This window comes from Schistocerca americana, chromosome X, assembly GCF_021461395.2.
Source record: "Schistocerca americana isolate TAMUIC-IGC-003095 chromosome X, iqSchAmer2.1, whole genome shotgun sequence".
Classification (NCBI taxonomy): domain Eukaryota; kingdom Metazoa; phylum Arthropoda; class Insecta; order Orthoptera; family Acrididae; genus Schistocerca; species Schistocerca americana.
This window is the reverse complement of record NC_060130.1, coordinates 770,863,028-770,885,242: the sequence shown is the minus strand read 5'-3', so window position 1 is coordinate 770,885,242 and position 22,215 is coordinate 770,863,028. Positions and strand designations below refer to the sequence as shown.

The 22,215-nt window shown below is 43.8% G+C and overlaps 1 protein-coding gene across 1 annotated transcript in view; it reads left to right on the top strand.

Annotated features, from left to right (window-relative positions):
- The first annotated feature begins 4,326 nt into the window (after positions 1-4,326).
- Positions 4,327-22,215, top strand: part of LOC124556306 — a 307,525-nt gene continuing 289,636 nt past the window's right edge. The window contains exons 1-2 of the mRNA XM_047130279.1: positions 4,327-4,330; positions 4,381-4,578. Of these exons, the coding sequence (XP_046986235.1) occupies positions 4,327-4,330; positions 4,381-4,578 (202 nt within the window). The remainder of the gene's footprint in view (positions 4,331-4,380; positions 4,579-22,215) is intronic.

Sequence of the window (22,215 nt, the reverse complement as noted above, 5' to 3'; positions counted from 1 at the left end):
GTCGTTGATTCTGGTTATGTGGTTTCTCGTTTTTGATAGTGTTCCTTTTAGCGACATGCTTGTATGTACTGTTTTGTGCGTTGCTATCGTTAGTTTGTTTTCTACGCACTGCTTAGTCTTTCAAGAACTTCCCTATTATTATACTCTAACTTCCCCCCTTGAGTTGGCGGATACCATAATTAGCAGATCATCTCCGTAGGCGATGCAGTCTCTAATGTTTTTTATACTCTAGAGCTGGTTCAGTGATGACTCCACGCCAACATACTAGATCTCTGGTCCTGAAGCAAAGCTTTCGGGCAGCTTTTCACAATTTCCTTTTAAGGACGTTCTAATTCTACATACCTATCTGTGCAGTAACCTCATAGGCTCGTATAGAGACATCTGGGACAATCCACCTGTTTCAGCCGTTTGAACAGGGCAGGTCCCATAAAGTAACAGATTCCGCCCCAGCTGTATCAATCATTATACCTATAACATACTTGTCGTCTGAGATGTTCAGTGCGCTATTTATCGCATTCTCTGTGGATTTACCTTCTTCTGAAACCGTAAATCGACATCTACATCTACATCTGCATAGATACTCTGCAAACCACATTTAAGTGCCTGGCAGAACGTTCATCGAATCACCATCACTATTCTCTATTATTCCAATCTCGTATAGCGCTCGGAAAGAATGAACACCTATATCTTTCCGTACGAGCTCTGATTTCCCTTATTTTATCTTGGTGATCGTTCCTCTCTATGTAGGTCGGTATCAACAAAATATTTTTGCATTCGGAGGAGAAAGTTGGTGATTGGAATTTCGTGAGAAGATTCCGTCGCCTTTCTTTTAATGATGTCCAGCCCAAATCCTGTATCATTTCTCTAACACGCTCTGCTATATTTCTCGATAATACAAAACGTGCTGCCTTTCTTTGAACTTTTTCGATGTACTCCATCAGTCCTATCTGGTAAGGATCCCACACGGCGCAGCAGTATTCTAAAAGAGGGACAAGCGTAGTATAGGCAGTCTCCTTAGTACATCTGTTACATTTTCTTAGTGTCCTGCCAATAAAACGCAGTCTTTGGTTAGCCTTACCCACAACATTTTCTATGTGTTCCTTCCAATTTAAGTTGTTCGTAATTGCAATACCTAGGTACTTAGTTGAATCTACGGCTTTTAGATTAGATTGATTTATCGTGTAACCGAAGTTTAGCGAGTTCCTTTTAGCATTAATGTGGATGACCTCAAACTTTTCGTTATTTAGGGTCAACTGACACTTTTCGCACCACTCAGATATCTTTTCTAAATCGTTTTGCAGTTTGTTTTGATCTTCTGATGACTTCATTAGTCGATAAACGACAGCGTCATCTGCAAACAACGGAAGACGGTTGCTCAGATTGTCTCCCAAATCGTTTAAATAGATAAGGAACAGGAAAGGGCCCATAACACTACCTTGGGGAACGCCAGAAATCACTTCTGTTTTGCTCGATGACTTTCCGTCAATTACTACGAACTGTGACCTCTCTGACAGTAAATCACAAATCTAGTCACATAACTCCAACGATATTCCATAAGCACGCAATTTTACTACGAGCCGCTTGTGTGGTACAGTGTCAAAAGCCTTCCGCAAATCCAGAAATATGGAATCGATCTGAAATCCCTTGTCAATAGCTCTTAACACTTCATGTGAATAAAGAGCTAGTTATGTTTCACAGGAACGATGTTTTCTAAACCACTGTTGACTGTGTGTCAATAGACTGTTTTATTCGAGGTAATTCATAATGTTCGAACACAATATATGTTCCAAAATCCTGCTACGTATCGACGTTAACGATATGGGCCTGTAATTTAGTGGATTACTCCTACTACCTTTCTTGAATCTTGGTGTGACCTGTGCAACTTTCTAGTCTTTGGGTACGGATCTTTCGTCGAGCGAACAGTTGTATACGATTGTTAAGTATGGACCTAATTCATCAGCATACTCCGAAAGGAACCTAATTGGTATACAGTCCGGACCAGAAGACTTTTGCCGGCCGGAGTGGCCGAGCGGTTCTAGGCGCTACAGTTTGGAACCGCGTGACCGCAGCGGTCGTAGGTTCGAATCCTGCCTCGGGCATGGATGTGTGTGATGTCCTTATGTTAGTTAGGTTTAAGTAGTTCTAAGTTCTAGGGAACTGATGACCTCAGATGTTAAGTCCCATAGTGCTCAGAGCCATTTGAACCATTTTTTGAACCAGAAGACTTTTATTAAGTGATTTAAGTTGCTTCACCACTCCGAGGATATTTACTTCTACGTTACTCATGTTAGCAGCCGTTCTCGATTCGAATTCTGGAATATTTACTTCGTCTTCTTTTGTGAAGGCATTTTGGAAGGCTGTGTTAAGTAACTCTGCTTTGGCAGCTCTGTCTTCGGTAGTATATCCATTGCTATCGCGCAGAGAAGGCAGAAGAAGATGCTAACATACTTCACATACGACCAGAATCTCTTTGGATTTTCTGCCAGGTTTCGAGACAAAGTTTCGCTGTGGAGACTGGTTGAAGCATCTTGCGTTGAAGTCCGCGCTAAATTTCGAGCTTCTGTAAAAAAACCGCCAATCTTGGGGATTTTGCGTCTGTTTAAATTTGGCGTGTTAGTTTCGTTGTATCTGTAACAGTGTTCTAACCCGTTTTGTGTACCAACGAGGATCAGCTCCGTCGTTTGTTAATTTATTTAGTATAACTCTCTCAATTGCTGCCGATACTATTTCTTTGATTTTAAACCACATCTGATCTACACTTATATTATTAATTTGGAATGAGAGGAGATTGTCTCTCAGGAAGGCGCCAAGTGAATTTTTATCTGCTTTTTTGAATAGGTATATTTTTCACTTATTTTTGGAGTATTTGGGGGTTACAATATTCAATCTCTCTACGACAACCCTGTGATCACTAATCCCTGAACGGTTTTGATGCTCGTTATTAACTCAGGATTATTTGTTGCTAAGAGGTCAAGTGTGTTTTCACATCCATTTGCTATTCGCGTGGGCTCATGAACTAACTGCTCGAAATAATTTTCAGAGAATGCGTTTAGCACAATTTCGGATGATATTTAATGCATACCTCCGGAATTAAACTGCAGGGGTCATGCCTACGATCTGTCTGTGGTCTCTTAGGCGGCGACACAGATGCTTTTCCTGTACTTTGGCTAGAGCATTTACCAAACAAATCGGCATGTGAAGTTTCGGCTGTCGTGTGTCTTTGTCTTGCCCTTTTTTTTTTGGTATAATGATATTCGAGATTTTCCATATTCTGGCCACCCGTCACTGCAGAAGACATGTCCGCAGCTCGTGGTCGTGCGGTAGCGTTCTCGCTTCCCACGCCCGGGTTCCCGGGTTCGATTCCCGGCGGGGTCAGGGATTTTCTCTGCCTCGTGATGACTGGGTGTTGTGTGATGTCCTTAGGTTAGTTAGGTTTAAGTATTTCTAAGTTCTAGGAGACTGATGACCATAGCTGTTAAGTCCCATAGTGCTCAGAGCCATGTGAACCATTTTTTGCAAAAAACATGCGTTTAATAACATTGTTATATATGGTACAATTTGGTCCACTATATGATGCAACACTCCTGTGGTCATTCTATCAGTCCCTGGTGCTTCATTTTTCTTTATCTTAATTATAGCCATCCTCACTTCTTCCTGGCCAAATGGAATCACAACACTGTTATATATATATATGCTTCTCTAGTAATTAAGAGCGAAGCTGCTGATGGTACTCTGCGTCTTCCATCGTCGTATCGTCTGGCAACAGAGTTCTCAGTAGGTGGAGGAGGGGGAGGCTATTGAACTGATGTCTCCCAGTCTGTCTTCATCGAGCCATCAGATCATCTCAAGGTTGGTAACATAATAGAGGGTGAGCGAAACTTGTTTCTTGCAAATTTTATGGAAAATTCCAAGCATTTCATACCATTTGGTCGTCAAGGTACGCCTCCCATTCTTCTACTCTTGTTTGGTGTAGTAGTTCTTTATAATGTTGCTTGATTGTTCGACAGAAATTCATCCTTCTTTTTTGTTCTGTTTCCCCTTAGGATCCCTGGTAGTATCTTCTCGCATGCCTTGATCTGCATCTCAAATACTGTAGAGCTGGACTCCACGGAATTTTAAACCCTTTTGAATTCCTAACATGTGCTGGGATCGCCTTTTCTTGCACCATCTGTAACGCTCGCACCACTTCCTCCGCTTTGGCGTCAACATCAAATCCACTTCTTTGCAATGGCTATATCTTGAAGTCTGCATTTAAAAATTGCCAACTGTAGATGAAAAGCATTATCAGGGAATCTCCTTGCGTGCAATTGCTAAGCTCTGGCTTGCATGCGCAGGATGTCATGTCTGCGCCGGAGCCGCAGCCGCCCCCGCCGCCGCCGCCGCCCCCGCAGCCACCGCCAGCGCTGCCCCCACGTCCGCCGCCTCCACGCCCCCGACCACGGCCACGACCACGCCGCTCTGCTTCCGGTGACGCGGTCGTCGATGCCGCTGACGATATCCAGCCAGACTCCTCGCACAACGCAGAAGCCACTTCCCACCCCCATGGGCCTCCTCCCGCCCTGTCTCCACCACCACAAGGTAAGTCGTAAGTCGGCCTTATAAAGGCCATGCGTCTTTAAACCTCAAACGGATCTCTCCTAGCGGACCGTTGTCGATGTCGACTGGATGCTCAGGCAGTGAAAAAGGGCGAGATCTAGCATCTATTGCAGCAGACTGTAAGAGTTACGTAGTGGATATCATGAAGAACATGCCAGATCAGCATATGATTTAGCTAAATATCTTGCACCCTTACTGAAATCTTCTTCTTTTGCCTAGCTTCAATTGCGTCGAGTACGAGGATAGTTTCTTCGGGATTTGGCAAATATTATTCTATTATTAACACAATGACATCATATTTAATTACCCTAGTGGTTGCTGTGAAATCGGATTTCATAAATATTAGATAGTTTTTTTTTTTCCAAATCAGCTACTGTGATTGTTCGTTGTGCTTCAATTGATTTGAAATATCAACCAACCAGTAGCAAAATACAGGTATATTACACCTCAATCATGGTTTCGACAGCTTCAAAACTGTCTTCTTCAAAAAATGTAGGACGTAAAATCACATTATCCGTAGTCAATGTGGGAGTCATTGACTCTGTCTAGTACATGTCATCGACTAAATTGCCATTTAAGATACATTATATAAAGGTAGTACCCATCTACTGTAGGGATTTGTTTCACAACTTTTAAAATGTTTTTTAAAAAACACACTTACGGACACAGATATACAAAAAAAAGGGCAAATGCACTACAACTGTAGAATACGAGGCGAGAAGTGATGTCATGATTGCATGGGCAGAAGTGACAAAAATAGATAAAATTACCAAAATTGACGGAAAATTCGTATAAACTGAGGGAAAACACGCCAAAATGCGGGGAAATTAACGGGGAATAAGGGAGTACTTGCATGTCTTCCGCTTGCTGCAGGAAAATTCTTGTACATGGGAATGAGTATGTGACTGCAAGAGGAATACGAGAAAAACTTGACATGGACGCTCCAGGAACCAGGGAAACAGTCATTTTTCGTCGACAGCGATAAGACGACTGGAACAGAATGTTTAACATGGATGACCATCAAATTTAGAGTCCAATTGTGATCCCAAAGTTATTGGCAACCATCTTATAGATTTTTATAAAGTGTCCTTAGCTAAAGAGCATTGTATTACCAGCCCAGAGGGTGGGGGTGGAGAGGGGACTGCAATATAAGCTATAGAATGGATCACTTGTTTGACCCTGTGCAAGACTGTTTAGGTGTTTTAAGCCCTAACAGACAGTATTTACGATGTGCTTCTTTGCACTCTCCACCGATCACAACCATGTGATGCCAGCTATCAAATACTTTACAGAACATTTGCAGCATGGTTTTATAACAACATTCTACTGTACATCTGTTGAGGTCAGAATGATACACGCAAGTTGACTGCTGTCTTTGATGCTTTCCTGGAAAAGAGGACCATCTGCCTCTAAATTGACATGGATCTGCGTTAAAGGATGATAGAAAGTAGATGGACTGACTGGTTAAGAGGGGTTGTTACGAGGTAATGGTAGACTGATGATGCATTCTAGAGAGAAGGAGATCTTGCTGCATGTCATTTATCATGCGCTTAACCAATTCTTTTCTGTTGTTCTCTTGGGGTGCATCAGCTGTGTAGTATAACTTGTGATTGACTCGTATACAATTGTACGTTCTGTGTGTGACTTAGAGTGCTATCTACCTGCAGTCGTCAACAGCAAACGTCTCCATATCACTGTCAGCAAACGACTTCCAACGCATGTGTGATCAATCATGTCCATTGATTGGAAACGTATTTCAGCACCCTCCTCTAGGCGAACGAAGATCTATCCGAAGTACTCCATTTCTCTGCCACATCTTGTACATAAATCGAGTCTTCAGTTTCGTAAATGATTCTAAGTTAGTGACAGGTGTTTGCGAGTAATGTATACATTTGCTTGACAGTTGTCCTGTTTACAGAGTTAGTGCAGCATGGCGTGTAAATTCACATGTCAACACTGCTGCTACGCATTTGTCTGCTTTCCTCTAAGAGGCACTTTCCATTGCTGACGATTATTTTATAGCACTGACGTGGGCATAGTATAATTTCTGAACCATAATCATATGTGAACAGTGGGCAACATACACCTCCGAAAAACTGTATTGTGCATGTATCACAACTAATTTACGTTTCTCTTTAGCACAGAAAGAAGTAGTTTTATCATCTTAACGTTTATCCCATAATGAGTGCTATAGAAAACTTGCAGGCTGAATGCATGTCAGATGCTTGACATACACTGAAGAGCCAAAGAAATTGGTACACCTGCCTAATATCATGTAGGGCCCCCGCGAGCACGCAGAAGTGCCGCAACACGACGAACCATGGACTCGGCTAATATCTGAAGTAGTGCTGGAGGGAACTGACACCATGAATCCTGCAGGGCTGTCCATAAATCCGTAAGAGTACGAGGGGGTGGAGATCTCTTCTGAATAGCACGTTGCAAGGTATCCCAGATATGCTCAATGATGTTCATGTCTGGGGTGTTTGGTGGCCAGCGGAAGTGTTTAAACTCAGAAGAGTGTTCCTGGAGCTACTCTGTAGCAGTTCTGGACGTGAAGGGTGTCGCATTGTCCTGCTGGAGTTGCCCAAGTCCGTCTGAATGCACAATGGACGTGAATGGATGCAGGTGATCAGACAAGATGCTTACGTACATGTCACCTGTCAGAGTCGTTTCTAGGCATATCAGGGGTCCCACATCACTCGAACTGCACACGCCCCACACCATTACAGAGCCTCCACCAGCTTGAACAGTCCCCTGCTGACATGCAGGGTCCATGGATTCATGAGATTGTCTCCATACCCAGACACGTCCATCCGCTCGATACAATTTGAAACAAGAATCGTCTGACCAGGCAACACGTTTCCAGACATCAATAGACCACTGTTGGCGTTGATGGTCACAGATGAGGCATAAAGCTTTGTTTAATGCAGTCATAAAGGGTACACGAGTGGGCCTTCGGCTCCGAAAGCTCATATCGATGATTTTCGTTGAATGGTTCACACAATGACACTTGTTGATGGCCCAGCATTGAAATCTGCAGCAATTTTGCGGAAGGGTTGCACTTCTGTCACGTTGAACGATTTTCTTCAGTCGTCGTTGGTCCCATTCTTGCAGTATCTTTTTCTGGCCGCAGCGATGTCAGAAATTTGATGTTTTCTGGATTCCTGATATTCACGGTACGCTCGGTAAATGGTCGTATGGGAAAATCTCCACATCATCGGTACAGCGGAGATGCTGTGTCCCATTGCTCATGCGCCGACTATAATACCACGTTCAAGCTACTTAAAACTTGATAAACTGCCATTGTAGCAGTAGTTACTGCTCTAATGACTGTGCCAGACTCTTGTTGTCTTATATAGGCGTTGCCGACCGCAGCGCCGTATTCTGCCTGTTTACATATCTCCGTATTTGAATAAGCGTGCCTATACCAGTTTCTTTGGCGCTTCAGTGTGTATCTGCTGCATTAGAGTATTGAGAGCGTTGTACTCCACATGCCTAACATTTCGGAAACCACGTGGCTTTAACATTATAGCATGTTTAAGTGCAGAGCTGCGTAGCGTTGGGAGTGTGTATGTTTGTGTTCTATGAGCGTTTGTCTCTTGCCAATACCTTCTTTTTACTGACCTCAGGCACCAAAACAATACTTTGGAATTGATAGCGCAGTTGAGTTACGTAAAAGGCTTCAAACTCTGTCCATCTGGAGCTCCATCCTGCACAAAACACATGTTTCTTCCTAACAATCTGTTATATCATCAACACACTCTCATACCTATTATACACCGATAATGGGTGCTAACCTCCTCGAAATGCGTTCACCTGGAGAGATATTGTGCACTTGGATGGGTGTCAGTAAGGTTCGTGTGGCACAGTCTCCGCTAAATAGCAGTAAAGGACTTAGCTTGCTCTGTTCCTTCACAAGATGTGGAATGTATAGGATATAGTACCCTGCTACTTCTGGTCAGCTGCAGATTAAATCGGAGACATTATTGGAGGGGGGGTTGATTAAAGACAATGTGGGGAGATCTTTCAATCCCCAACTTCATTCCGTGAATTTGAGAATAGTCTGTTACTCCTATCCACATAGGGAAAGATGGGCAATCATAATTGTAAACTCTGCACTATGCTAGAGGTGTTAGAAATATGTAGATAACCTAACTGCATCGGTATAGGACGCTGTCTGGTATACTTTGGTGTATATGTTTGAGAATTAACCATTAATGGATGCACTTCACAGCCATCTATCTACATTGACAATCTACTATATGGTACAGGCAAAGTGGTGGAGGTATGTTTTAGCAATGATATACAAAATAGGAAGTTTGCTGCCATGTCACTGGTCGGTATTGAAATTGTGGAAAAACTGGTAAAATTGCAAAAACTGATTGCACTATCAACTGTGATGGTAATTACAGTACATGGACCCATATCGACAGTTCCTTTTCCATCCCATCCGGCCACTGATATGCTGTTGACTACGACATAATGACTGACTGACATCACCTGTTTGAGATGGAGATGAGTTTAAATGTAGAGATCATCACGTCCGGCAGCTGTTTTGGAATCCTCCACAATGTCTCAAAGTCTTCTAGTTTCCATATGTTGCAAAGTCTTCCACATTTTTGTCTTTTATTTCGGCTACCCTGTGTGTTGTGCGAACAGCATAGTTTACACCGTGTGGTATCCAGCCTTGTGTGAAAGCTAATGGATAGAAACGTGTTAATGTTGGTTTAGCACCTGACACAGACCCAGAAGTCATGGTGGAAATACAAAATGTATGGTAGTGTACAAAGCTGTAATCATACACTACATGGATGTGTTACAGCAGAAAAACGATGAATCAAGCTGATAATGACATAGTTTTTTTGCTTAATGTTTTTCTCCCTCTATTGCGATTGATAGTTTGTGGGATATGGTCCTCCGACAGTACATGTGACAAAACTTTACACTGGACTCTGCAAACGACTCCGATCACTGCCCACCTCCTTCATTGGACCAATACCTGTAAATTTAATAGGATCACCACATATGCTCAATGTCAGATGGTATTTGTTTTCGATATATTGGAAGAGAGTTCTCTACTGGGTGAAGTTAGAAAAGTTTTTATAGTTTGTAGTTTTTCTCTGTTGGATGGTACAAAATAACAAGAATAGAGAGAATATTTAGGTGACAGACAAGAATGTACCCTGAAGGACACAGATCTCCTTCAGACTGCAGTGCCTGTACATAGTTTGGAGATGCACCACAATGCAGTAGCGAAAGCCTCATCCTTCTTCCAGTTCCCATAACTGCTTCTATGTCTTCTGTACTACCTGGTGTTGCAGGGAAAAGTTTCGTTTGGGGCTGGCCATACACATTGCACATGGTTGGTGGAGCTATGACAACATGTTACCATTTCCACCGAATGGTCGAAAAATGGTCCTGTTGCATTAACTCAGCTCACCCTGCTTCTCCAACGGATGCAGAAGATGGTAGATAGAGTGCTCCCTGACTTCCGCTCAGTTCTGACATAAATTGGAACGATATCATGGACAAAGCTGCAAGGAGGGTGGGGCAGAGACTGAGGAACAGTTACAAAATATGGAAAGACTGTCTAAAACCAAGCTGGAGTTTTACTGTATGGGGTCCTTGGCAGATAGGTTCGAAAAAGGTGACTCATTTCGAGATATGAGAGTGCCACAAATATGATTCACCAGTGGCTTAATCATTAAAAGCCATCTACATAGGACCCAACCCAAGTATGTGGTTGAATGGAGAGACTTGATTACAGCCGGCTGGAGTGGCCGAGAGGTTCTAGGTGCTACAGTCTGGAACTGCGCGACCGCTACGGTCGCAGGTTCGAGTCATGCCTCGGGCATGGATGTGTGTGATGTCCTTAGGTTAGTTAGGTTTAAGTAGTTCTAAGTTCTAGGGGACTGATGACCTCAGAAGTTAAGTCCCATAGCGCTCAGAGCCATTTGAACCATTTGAACATGATCCCAAATCAGTGGATGTAATTTCTACCATAAAGCGTAACACTATAGATATGAAAAGCATTTTTAAGTGATTCCTCACATAGCACACCGTCTACTGTATGTAATCATTCGCAATCAACCATCATTCTCCCTCGCCTATCGATATAGAGCGGAACCTCTTTACAATGTCTACATGGTGTCGAGATAGAATGTGTTACAAATACTGTTTGTTAGCGTGGAAAATATCTAGCAGCGGCAAGAGGTAGTTGCAAATATCGGTTTCATACCATCTTCATTAGCCGAATCACTTTTTGTATTCGGTGAGAAGGGTGATTTTATTACGAGCTTACACAGCTGCAGACGTTCACCTGCACTTTCCACCTGTTAATACAAATCCCAGCTATCACCATCTACCTTCAATGTCACGGTATTTGTGTGGAAGACCACTTCATTCACGAGAAATACCATGCCTCAATTTATAAAACATGTATAGTTTTTAACGTGGATATCATCAGCGACTCTTGTGTGTGCCTATAAAACTAAGACCGCTTTTATGGATGGTAGAAACCTTCTGCAGTCAGCTTCAAATGTCGGTTCTCAATGGTGTTCCCTGAAAAAAACATCGTCTTCGCTCCTGGGATTCCCATTTCAGCTAGCTGGTGAGTCTAATCCGACTGCTGAAAAGAAATACTCACCAGGCAAAGTGGCTCTCATGATCAATTTAATTATTTAGCCTATCAATTTTATGTCAATGATGTGCTGTCTGGTGGGTGGAAGCAATAGCTAGCATACCATGGATATGATTTGGGAATAGGTGCGGTAATCAGGCGTTTTTTCGTTGTGGCGAAATTCCAGTCTCCACCTACACAGGGAGAGACGACCATCGTAATAAAATCAGATGTATTACCGAATTTTTAATATGTAGTATAAACCTAATATTTACAACTGCTTTGTGCTGTTACTTTAAGAGACTTCGTATGTGGCCAAGCATTTTGTTACTTTAAGGGAGTTTGAATGTGAGGAGTCATCCTGTGTCAGAGGTAGATTTTAGCACCCTGTCATGAGCTGAAAATGTGTTTAATATTCTAGGCCTGTGACGCAGGATGTAACAGATATTAAGTTGATTAGAACAGTTGTTTTTCCTTTATGAGATAAATATAACCCATTCCATGCTTTTACAGGATTTTCACAAGTATCGATACTTCAGTGCCGGCCTGTTTGGCCGAACGGTTCTAGGCGCTTCAGTCCGGAACCGCGAGGCTGCTACGGTCGCAGGTTCGAATCCTGCCTCGGGCATGGTTGTGTGTGATGTCCTTAGGTTAGTTAGGTTTAAGTAGTTCTAAGTTCTAGGGGATGGATGACCTCAGATGTCAAGTCCCATAGTGCTCAGAGCCATTTGAACCATTTTTTTGTGGCTCCTGGCAGTAGGCGGATGGTACGTTCTTCACGATCATGAGTTTACTTGACCGGCTGGATTTTTTTCATTTGAAATGTTTAGTGGAAACGTTGCGGTGCAGGAGAGTGCTTGTGTCCTCAAATATTGGTGTATACATAACCTCATTTATATTTAGTGCTACGATCTATTTTTGGTGGAGTCCGCAGCTCGTGGTCTCGCGGTCGCGTTCTCGCTTCCCGAGCACGGAGTCCCGGGTTCGATTCCAGGCGGGGTCACGGATTATTCACCTGCCTCGAGATGACTGGGTGTTTGTGTTGTCCTCAACATTTCATCATCATACACGAAAGTGGCGAGACTGGGCTGAGCAAAGGTTGAGACTTTGTACGGGCGCTGATAACCGTGCAGTTGAGCGCCCCACATACCAAACATCATCATCATCATATTTGTGGTGGAGAGTTCATTCCTAAATTTGCAGAAGTTTTTGTGTGATATTCAGACGTTGACAGTATGTTCTGTCACGAAGAAGTATCATCGTAAGGTGGTGGTGAGTGTTTTGAACGACTGACTCCTCTAAACTGTTAACAATTAATTTGATGGGGTAGTTCAAATGGACTATTTCCCTATATTTTTGCTATCGAAATTGTGTCAGCCTTCCCTTTGCAACCTGCATTAGCCAGTATGACGACTAGTGTTCTGAGGAGAGAGAAAAACCTCCATCTGTATGTTTGGTGATCTTTGTTCACGCAGACAAAATGGAAGTGGCTTCTTGAGAGAGACAGAGACAGGAAGCGATTCTGGAATTTCCCGACCAAGAGAATGACACCATTTGATGGTTTGTTTGGGGGCCACAAGTTCAAAGAAGGCCGATATTTGGTCTGTGGACCGTGGTATTTAGCATTGTGCTCTGTAATTACGACATTAGGCGATTTTTGACCTTTGTGGCGTGTACCTGACGATACACACATTCGTGGGAGACACCAAATGGTGGCTACTACATCGCACTTCATTCCACTCCTCAGTACTTAAAGTTATTACGTCATGGGAAGCGGAGGTGAGGGAGTACAGACGTGACCTCTACCCAAGTGGGGGAGTCCCGTCTCCCAAAAACTGATTAAATAAACACTATACATCAATATATTATTTTCAGTCATTTGAATTTCGTGTCGTGAGATACTACCTCTTCAAAACAGAGTGAGTCTTTTTCCTGCCAATTTCTTCTGGGAGGGGTGGAGAGAAGGGGGTGAGGGTGGGGGGTGGGACATTCTCCGGTTGTTTCATTGTACAGCCGACCGGGATGGCCGGGTGATTCTAGGCGCTACAGTCTGGAACCGCGCGACCGCTACAGTCGCAGGTTCGAATCCTGCCTTCTACGTTCTAGGGGACTGATGACCTTAGACGTTAAGTCCCATAGTCCATTGTGCTCAGAGCCATTTGAACCATTCATTGTGCACTAGCTCAGTCGATCCCTGCATGTCAAAGTGAGCACATGCAAGAAAATTTCCCAACAACACACCCAATCTATAGCAGTGTAATTACATAATTAGGACATGTAGTTGCTGCATGTGAGCTTTTTCCGCCAAATAGAGAGACTCAGCCCCTGAAAATTGAATAAACAGTATATCCTCTGCTATGTAACTGACATTAACTTCAGTTTCGTATCATGAGATCTTTCCTCTCCAGCACAGATTGAGTCCTTTTCCGCTAGATGGGGGAGGGGAGAGGGGTGGAGGGTGGGAGGGGAGATTTGGAGGATTGCCTAGAGGGGGAGGGGTTAATTAATTGATCAGTTTAATTAGTTAGTCAATTAATTTGACATCAGAAGTGGTACAGGGTTTCTGGGATTTCCCAGAGGGTGGGTGACAAAGAAAAGTGGCCCAGAAACCCGATTCAAAAGCATTCGAAATTGAAAAAGTGGCGCAGAAACAGGGTGGGAACCATGATGTTATCAGGAAGGGTTGAGTGATTAATTAATTTGATAGCAATTTGATATAAAGTTGTGTAGGTTAAGGACCTGTGAACCAAAAGGTTAAGGGCTGGCATGAAATAGAACAATAGGTTTGTCCCTGAATGTATGCTTGCCCCTGATGTAGGCAACCTGCACTAACAACATGTTCCTAAATATTCATTGTCTCACTACTCATGTGTTATCGTCTATTAACTGTTTGTATGTCATCATTTCTCTAACCAAACGTAGGAAAGCACTTAAAAGTCACACTCAGGCTGGCCAGTGAATCATGCACAGTCATTAACCTGCCGCGCACATTCAGTGGAGGTATGGCTCACCTCCCTGTCTCGCATGCTAGCGCACTGTGCGTTACGCTATGCAAGCAGGTCGTACACCTTTATTGAGACCATTTGGAGTACTTAATCTGAATAACACAGAACGTTAGTTAGCCTTGACTTGGTCTCCCTTTCTATAAGGATCCGACTTGCAGACTGTCTGATTCCGGTCGCTGGTTGCTCTCAGGGAGACATCGCAGCCTTATTCTGGAGTGCTCTTGCCTCTACGTATTTTATATGTAACAGGGATTTTTTTGGAACAGACTGATGGGGCGCCATGGAAAGCCACCTCTCTCCCTTGGTGGCCAACCATTTTAGGAGGGATTTTGAGGAAAGTGTCCTAGAAAGGAAGCCTTTAAACCAATATTTTTGGAGGTATTTTTATGATGCTTTCATAGTGAGCCTCACTGAGAAGACAAAGTAATGGAGTTTACGCGCCATCTCAGATTCCTTCATAAATAAGAACTTCCAACTTATCACGAAAACATAAAAGGATGGTTGCCTGTCGTTCTTGGATGTTTTGAATTGACGAAAGAATGATGGCTCTCTGGGCTACTGAGTTCATCGTAAACGTACTCACACGGATTTATGTTCACAGTCTTCGAATTGTCATCATTCATCAAAAACATTGAGTGTGCTTAAGACACTGATAGCGCACATACAGACATTCCAGTTCTGAGAGACTGACAAAGGAGTTCGCATGTAAGAGCAGTCTCCAGCGCAAATGGATACCCCGCCCAGCACGTCAACAGAGTGTTATCAGTTAAAACACAAAATCATCAGTTGGAGCAGGAGGATATTATGCTGGCAAAGATTTTCTTCCGTTTGTTGGCAAGCTGTCGTTCAAGATAACAGGATCTTCTGAAAATTTCCGGTAGAAGTGGTTTTCGGTCTATCATCTAGGATTCTACAGTCTTATTGGATGGGTGAAGGATGATTTCCCTCTGTGCAAGGCTGGAGTAGATAAAATGCTTGCCAACGTGATATGACCTATACAGGGTGGTCAGAAACACTCAGAAAAGCTTGTACGGTTGTTGCAGGGTAACCTGTGACGAGAAATAATTGCTAAGAAAAAAATTCTCGATATGTTGCGCCATTAATTAGCATTGAAGTTAGCCAATCAGGCCATTGCCAGCGCATATTCAAGCTGTCCACCAGGGACGGTGTCGCAAAACTTGTTGCCCCTTTGGATTTCTAAAACCGAACAAGAGAACAATACAAAAACTGAACATGAGACGGTAGTAAGCTTCGAACCCGAGCCAAAGGCTGAGCAGTCTCGTGCGCTGTCATCTACACTATGAGAACAACTGCACGTGCAACGGCCTGATTGAATGTCTTCAGTGCTAATTAACTGGGAAACGACGCAACGTATCGAGTCTTTTTCTCGACAGTTATTTCTCAGCAACACTCCTACAAGTTTTTCAGACTGTTTCACCCTGTGTAGGTCAGACCACACGCACCGTAGAAGACTGTTGCTTGGAACATCAACGCTGTACACGTCTTTTGCAGCCCAAGAAGTCTGACATTGCTGCACATTGCATATCCACCGAGAATACAACGGAACAAGGCAAAACAACAATTTTGGGTACTCATAACTTCCATTGTTAAAGAGTTCATGACGGAAGCCCCATTAACCGTGAGAGAGGCTATCAATTGGGTAACGCGTAGATTCATATTGTATCCACGATTTGCTTTCAGCGAAGGCGACAGAGTATCCAGAGAACGGCAGCCCACCAGACACCTGACTTTCTCATCCGGTTTCGAGGGCGCTGCCTACTGGCGGTGCGCACGTGCTCTGGGAGAGTGGTCGGTCTTGGGGTTGCAATCCTGACACACCCGCAAAATGTATACAGCACGTTAGTAAATTGTGCAACGTGGATAGCCGATATCATTAATCGACGTTTCATCTAAAGATGTCTGTCAGTTGCCCGAATGAAGTATCGTGCCTTGTAGTAAACACCGACTGGCAGCACTCCAGAATCATCATCGAATACCGAAATCTAGTAATCACTGTGTGCATAATTCCTCCGTTAACCTGTAAACGTAGCCGTGTCCATTTAGCATTCATAGCGAACCACTGCAGAATCCAAACATACCATAAAAATGGGTGTACGTGTCTATGTATGAACACGGACGTTGATGTGAAGGTCGATGGCAGCATGTCATGACCTCACACAAATGCAGGATGCTTTTCGATCAGTACCCCTGGGATTTGCAGTGGGATGATAGAGGCTAGCACGAGCGGGGCGGTTGTAGGAATCTGGAACAGTCTATAATAATTAGTACTGGAATACTTTAGTAAATAACTTTTACTTAACTTTGTCCTGCTGCTGCACTCCAGTAACATAACTAATAAGTACCTCTCTTGAATAGAAACGACTCATTGGTTCAAATGGCTCTGAGCACTATGGGACTTAACATCTGTCCCCTTGACTTACAACGGCAGGATTCGAACCTGCGACCGTAGCAGCAGCGCGGTTCCGGACTGAAGCGCCTAGAACCGCTCGGCCACAACGGCCGGCAATGATTCATTAACAAACATTAACAGGATTATACATCAAGCAAGATAACACAACTCTGGTATTACGTGCGTAATACATGCGCGAACTAGAAGCTGAGAACCTAGTGAGCTGAAAGCTATCCTACTCTGACTTCGCTCACGACCTTAGCTGACTCGGCCGGTGCGATCTGCAAGTCTCTCCGTGCCATACGGCAGCGCTGCAAGTGCCAGCGAGTCCAGAGAGGTTACAAGTGCTGGACCGCTATCGATTATCGCAACCTCTAGCCTGGTGTCTAACGTTGACACCACAGAGGTGACAAAAGTCATAGGACACCTCCTAATATCGTGTCGGACCTCCTTTTGCGCGGCGTGGTGCAGCAGCTCGACGTAGCATGGACTCAGCAAGTCCTTGGAAGTCCTCTCTTTTGCCACTTGAATGTATCTATCTATCTATATCCGAATCCCGCTCCAGCCACTGCCGGGTCTGGGTGCTGACGAGTCCTCTCCATTTGGCTCGGTCCTCCCACCACTTTTCTTCCTCCACTTGCTGCCAGGTCACACCTCTCCTTTCAACAGATATTCTCACTCCCATTTTCCACCGTGTTCTTGGGCGCTCTCTAGGTCTTTTCCCATCCACCTTTAGTTCTTCCATAATTTTGGGGAGTCTCTGCCCATGCATTCTCTTAACATGCCCAGACCATCTTAATCTCTTTCTTTCAATTTCTTCTCTCATACTTTTTTGTTTGAGGTCCTTTCTAATCTCTACATTCCTTACTCTGTCCATTCTTGTTTTTCCCTTAACTGCTCTGAGAAATTTCATTTCGCCTGCTTGCAGTCTGCTCCAGTCCCTTTCTGTCACTGTCCATGTTTTTCCACCATAGGTGACAATAGGGATGTAATAATTCCTATACATAAGGAGTTTTGCTCTTTCTGAAACTTCATTATTGCCGGCCGGAGTGGCCGAGCGGTTAAAGGCGCTACAGTCTGGAACCGCACGACCGCTACGGTCGCAGGTTCGAATCCTGCCTCGGGCATGGATGTGTGTGATGTCCTTAGGTTAGTTAGGTTTAAGTAGTTCTAAGTTCTAGGGGACTTTTGACCACAGCAGTTGAGTCCCATAGTGCTCAGAGCCATTTGAACCAAACTTCATTATTCCAAATCAGATGATTTATTGTTTGGTAGAAATTGCCTCCCTTCTGTAACCTCCTATTAATTTCGTTAGTTATTCTTCCATCCCTAGATATTTCTCTCCCTAAATAAGTGAAACTTTCTACCACTTTGAGGGGTTCTCCATTCAAGGTAATATTTCCGTTGATTCCTTTCTCCCTTCCAAATACCATTACATCACTCTTATCTTTATTTATTTTTAATCCATATCTTTTCATTATTTCCTTCCACGCATCAAGCTGTAACTGTACATCTACCTCTTTATCACCCCATATTACCATATCATCTGCAAAAATCATCTTTTTGTCTTTTTCTTTTACTATATCTTTAACTGCCCTATTCATTCCCTCCATCACAACATTAAAAAGCGCAGGAGATAGAATACTTCCTTGCTTAATTCCTTGTCTTATTTCGAAGTATTCAGAGTTCCCCAATGGTATTCTAATTCTACAACTGTGGCCTCTGTATGTATACTTGAATGTATATCTATACCTAATGCTACTGATGTTAGCGAATATGCAGTCGACAAATAAATTTCGAGATATGTCGAACAGCTGTGGATCGTCAACAGTGTCTGTTTTTCCAGACATGCGTGCAAATTTTACTAGCCTAGGCAGGCACGCGAGGATAACAACATTAGTCTCGATTCCTTGTTGTCTCTTGTTGCTGCCTGTGGATCACGGGGTGCCAGGTTCGGTTCCCGGCCGGTTGGGGATTTTCTCTGCCCGGGGACTGGGTGTCTGTGTTATGATCATTATTTCATCATCGCCATCATTCGTGAAAGTGGCTAAGTTGAGCTGGGTAAGGATTGGCACTTTGTACGGGCGCTGATGACAGCGCAGTTGAGCGCCCCACAAGCCAAACATCATCATCATCATCATCATACGATATAAGGATGCAGACAGTGTGAAATATGTAAGTTTGTTCGGTTCGGGGAGCGTGCATGGATAGCTGATGTGGTTAAGCCGACTGCTCGCGATAAGCGGGAAATCCGGGTTCGAGTCCTGGCCCGACAGAAATTTTCATGTCACTAGTGGGTAGTAGATCTATATCTAATGCAGCTGATGTCAAGAAATTCGCAGTCAGCGAATAAATTTCAAAATATTTAGTACAATGCACGTAAACCTTACTTAGGACAGGCGATGCGCACTCCAGAAAGGAGAGGTATGTGCGCCCATGCAAGATCAACAAGTGAACCTTTGCTGCAGAAGCAATGGGCTAAATGGGCGCAGAGTTGTATTGGATGACATACGATCGCGATTTCTGAGATGCGATAATATAGAGATAATTAAAAAAAAGAAGGTTCAAATGGCTCTGAGCACTATGGGACTTAACTTCTGAGGTCATCAGTCCCCTAGAACTTAGAACTACTTAAACCTAACTAACCTAAGGACAGCACACACATCCATGCCCGAGGCAGGATTCTAATCTGCGATCGTAGCGGTCGCGCGGTTCCAGACTGAAGCGCCTAGAACCGCTCGGCCACACCGGCCGGCAGATAATTAAAATTAGAATGTAAGAAAATACACGCATTTGCGATTTGCAGCTCAGTGCAGCTTGAGAACCGGCCAACGTGAGTAAGAAGAGGGCGCGGAAGAAGAAGACCGAATACAAAAATGCCATTTGTGGCAGTATGCTGAGCACCAAAGACACCACAGCCAATAACGCGATTATACCGCCGTCAGTTCAAAAGTTTTCGAGACCAGATTAATAGAAAATAGATAAAAGTTAAGATGGTGGTTTAATTCAAATGGCTCTGAGCACTATGGGACTTAACAGCTGAGGTCATCAGTCCCCTAGAACTTAGAACTACTTAAACCTAACTAACCTAAGGACATCACACACATCCATGCCCGAGGCAGGATTCGAACCTGCGTCCGTAGCAGCTGCGCGGTTCCAGACTGAAGCGCCTAGAACCGCTCGGCCACACCGGCCGGCAGATAATTAAAATTAGAATGTAAGAAAATACACGCATTTGCGATTTGCAGCTCAGTGCAGCTTGAGAACCGGCCAACGTGAGTAAGAAGAGGGCGCGGAAGAAGAAGACCGAATACAAAAATGCCATTTGTGGCAGTATGCTGAGCACCAAAGACACCACAGCCAATAACGCGATTATACCGCCGTCAGTTCAAAAGTTTTCGAGACTAGATTAATAGAAAATAGATAAAAGTTAAGATGGCGGCTTAATTCAAATGGCTCTGAGCACTATGGGACTTAACAAAAATAATGGTTCAAATGGCTCTGAGCACTATGGGACTTAACATCTGAGGTCATCAGTCTCTTAGAACTTAGAACTACTCAAACCTAACTAACCTAAGGACATCACACACATCCATGCCCGAGGCAGCGCGGTCGCGCGGTTCCAGACTGAAGCGCCTAGAACCTCTCGGTCACACGGGCCGGCTCAACGGGCCCCGCAAAAAGTAGTAACAAGGGGTCATACCGGACGAATAAGGAGGCAAGTCCATCTCTGCGCCACTAAGTCTGCTGTAACCCAGCACAGTGACTCTATTCCGGAAGTATTCATAAAGAAAGCTAACACCTGCTCGGTGCTATGTGATCTGGCCCCATCTTGCATGAATCATACGGTGGTTGTTCGATTCTCCAACTGTATGTAGATTCAAATTGTTACTAAATTTCAACGTAACGTTCACTAGTGATCGTTTTTCGCACGAAAAAAGAGCCAATAATGCCTCTGCTGCGTAATACAGCCCAAACAGTAACTTTGGGAGAATATAGTGGTTTGCTTCACACAGATGGTGGTTTTTGAAACATTAAATCGCTTTTGGAAACTGCGACTTTTTGCAATAGGACTGTGTTCTAACCTGTGGTATTCCAGTACAAGAAAATACGTTGTTCAGTGGAATACTCCTTCTTTCGGTACGGTACACCAACTTCCTTTCATGTTTCAACTGAACTGATAGCTCTGAGCTGCGACGCACTATTTATAGGCACTTACAGCACCATGTATAAGCACATTTTTCGAATTACTTGAAAAGTTCTGTATAACTTCTGGATAAATTTCTTACAACTTTCACAATAAACATACCGTTCGCTGTACTCATTTATCGATCTCAGTTTTCGAAATATTTAATTTTGAAATTAGGAACTTCTTTGCTGGACACACTGTAAGCATATGCACTTGGCGCCTAAGCCAGTTTTTGTATTATTATTATTATTATTATTATTATTATTAGCCTCACCTATAAATCCCTTATGCACCACTACATCCGTATCGCACCTTACATGCTCCTCCACGCCTTATCCATCCTCTCCCACAAGAACTTCTACAAATCCCCATTACCTAACGATGAAATCCGTCCTGAGATTTACGCTCCCTTCCAACCTCAGTCAACAACACTCGAACTCACCCCATCCTTCCGCTATCCTCCCTCCTCCATCCTTTCCTCTCAATGACTGTTAGTTGCTTGCTGCGTTTCAACATGGCTCCTTTGTCGTACTCATCATTCCACCTTCATCATGGATATTATCATTTTTCCGGCCGGAATGACCGAGCGGTTCTAGGCGCTACAGTCTGGAACCGTGCGACCGCTACGGTCGCAGGTTCGAATCCTGCCTCGGGCATGGATGTGTGTGATGTCCTTAGGTTTAAGTAGTTCTAAGTTCTAGGAAACTGATGACCCTAGCAGTTAAGTCCCATAGTGCTCAGAGCCATCTGAACCATTTGGATATGATCATTTTCATGTGCCATCAGCATCACCATTTTACTCCTCTTCTTCAGTGATCCGCGCGGTCAACTGACTTCACTCCATGTACACCGTCTCGCAAAAAGAGGTGTAGCACCCAGTAAGGGAGACGGAAACAAAATGAAACTTCACGGGTTAACAGGGTATGTGATCCTATTTCAGTGATCATAGATATAGTCGAATTACGGGTTGAGAGGATATGCGAACTTATTTCAGTGATTACAAAATAGAGTCGAATTTACAAACGACTTCGTAGTATGAGGCCACTTGTCAGTATGACGTTGCTCACCCTTCTGCTAGGATGTATGCACTGTTTCGTTAGGGAAGGGTGTGATAAAGCCGTTTTATGCTCTACTGATGTAAGTTAGCCCACGACTGTTGTAACCGGTTCTTGACATCACGGCGAGGGACTGATCAGAGGATCTTGCTGATCACGACAGTAACTCAGCATCACCTACACAGTTCATAGTGATATGCGCCATGTATGAACGAGCATTGTCCTGTTTAATAATGGCACCACGAATCTGTCGCATGAAACACACGAGGACGCACGATGTCCGTACGTACCATTGTGCCTTCGAAGCTCCTCCAACCGCTACCAGCTATGACTTGAAGTCA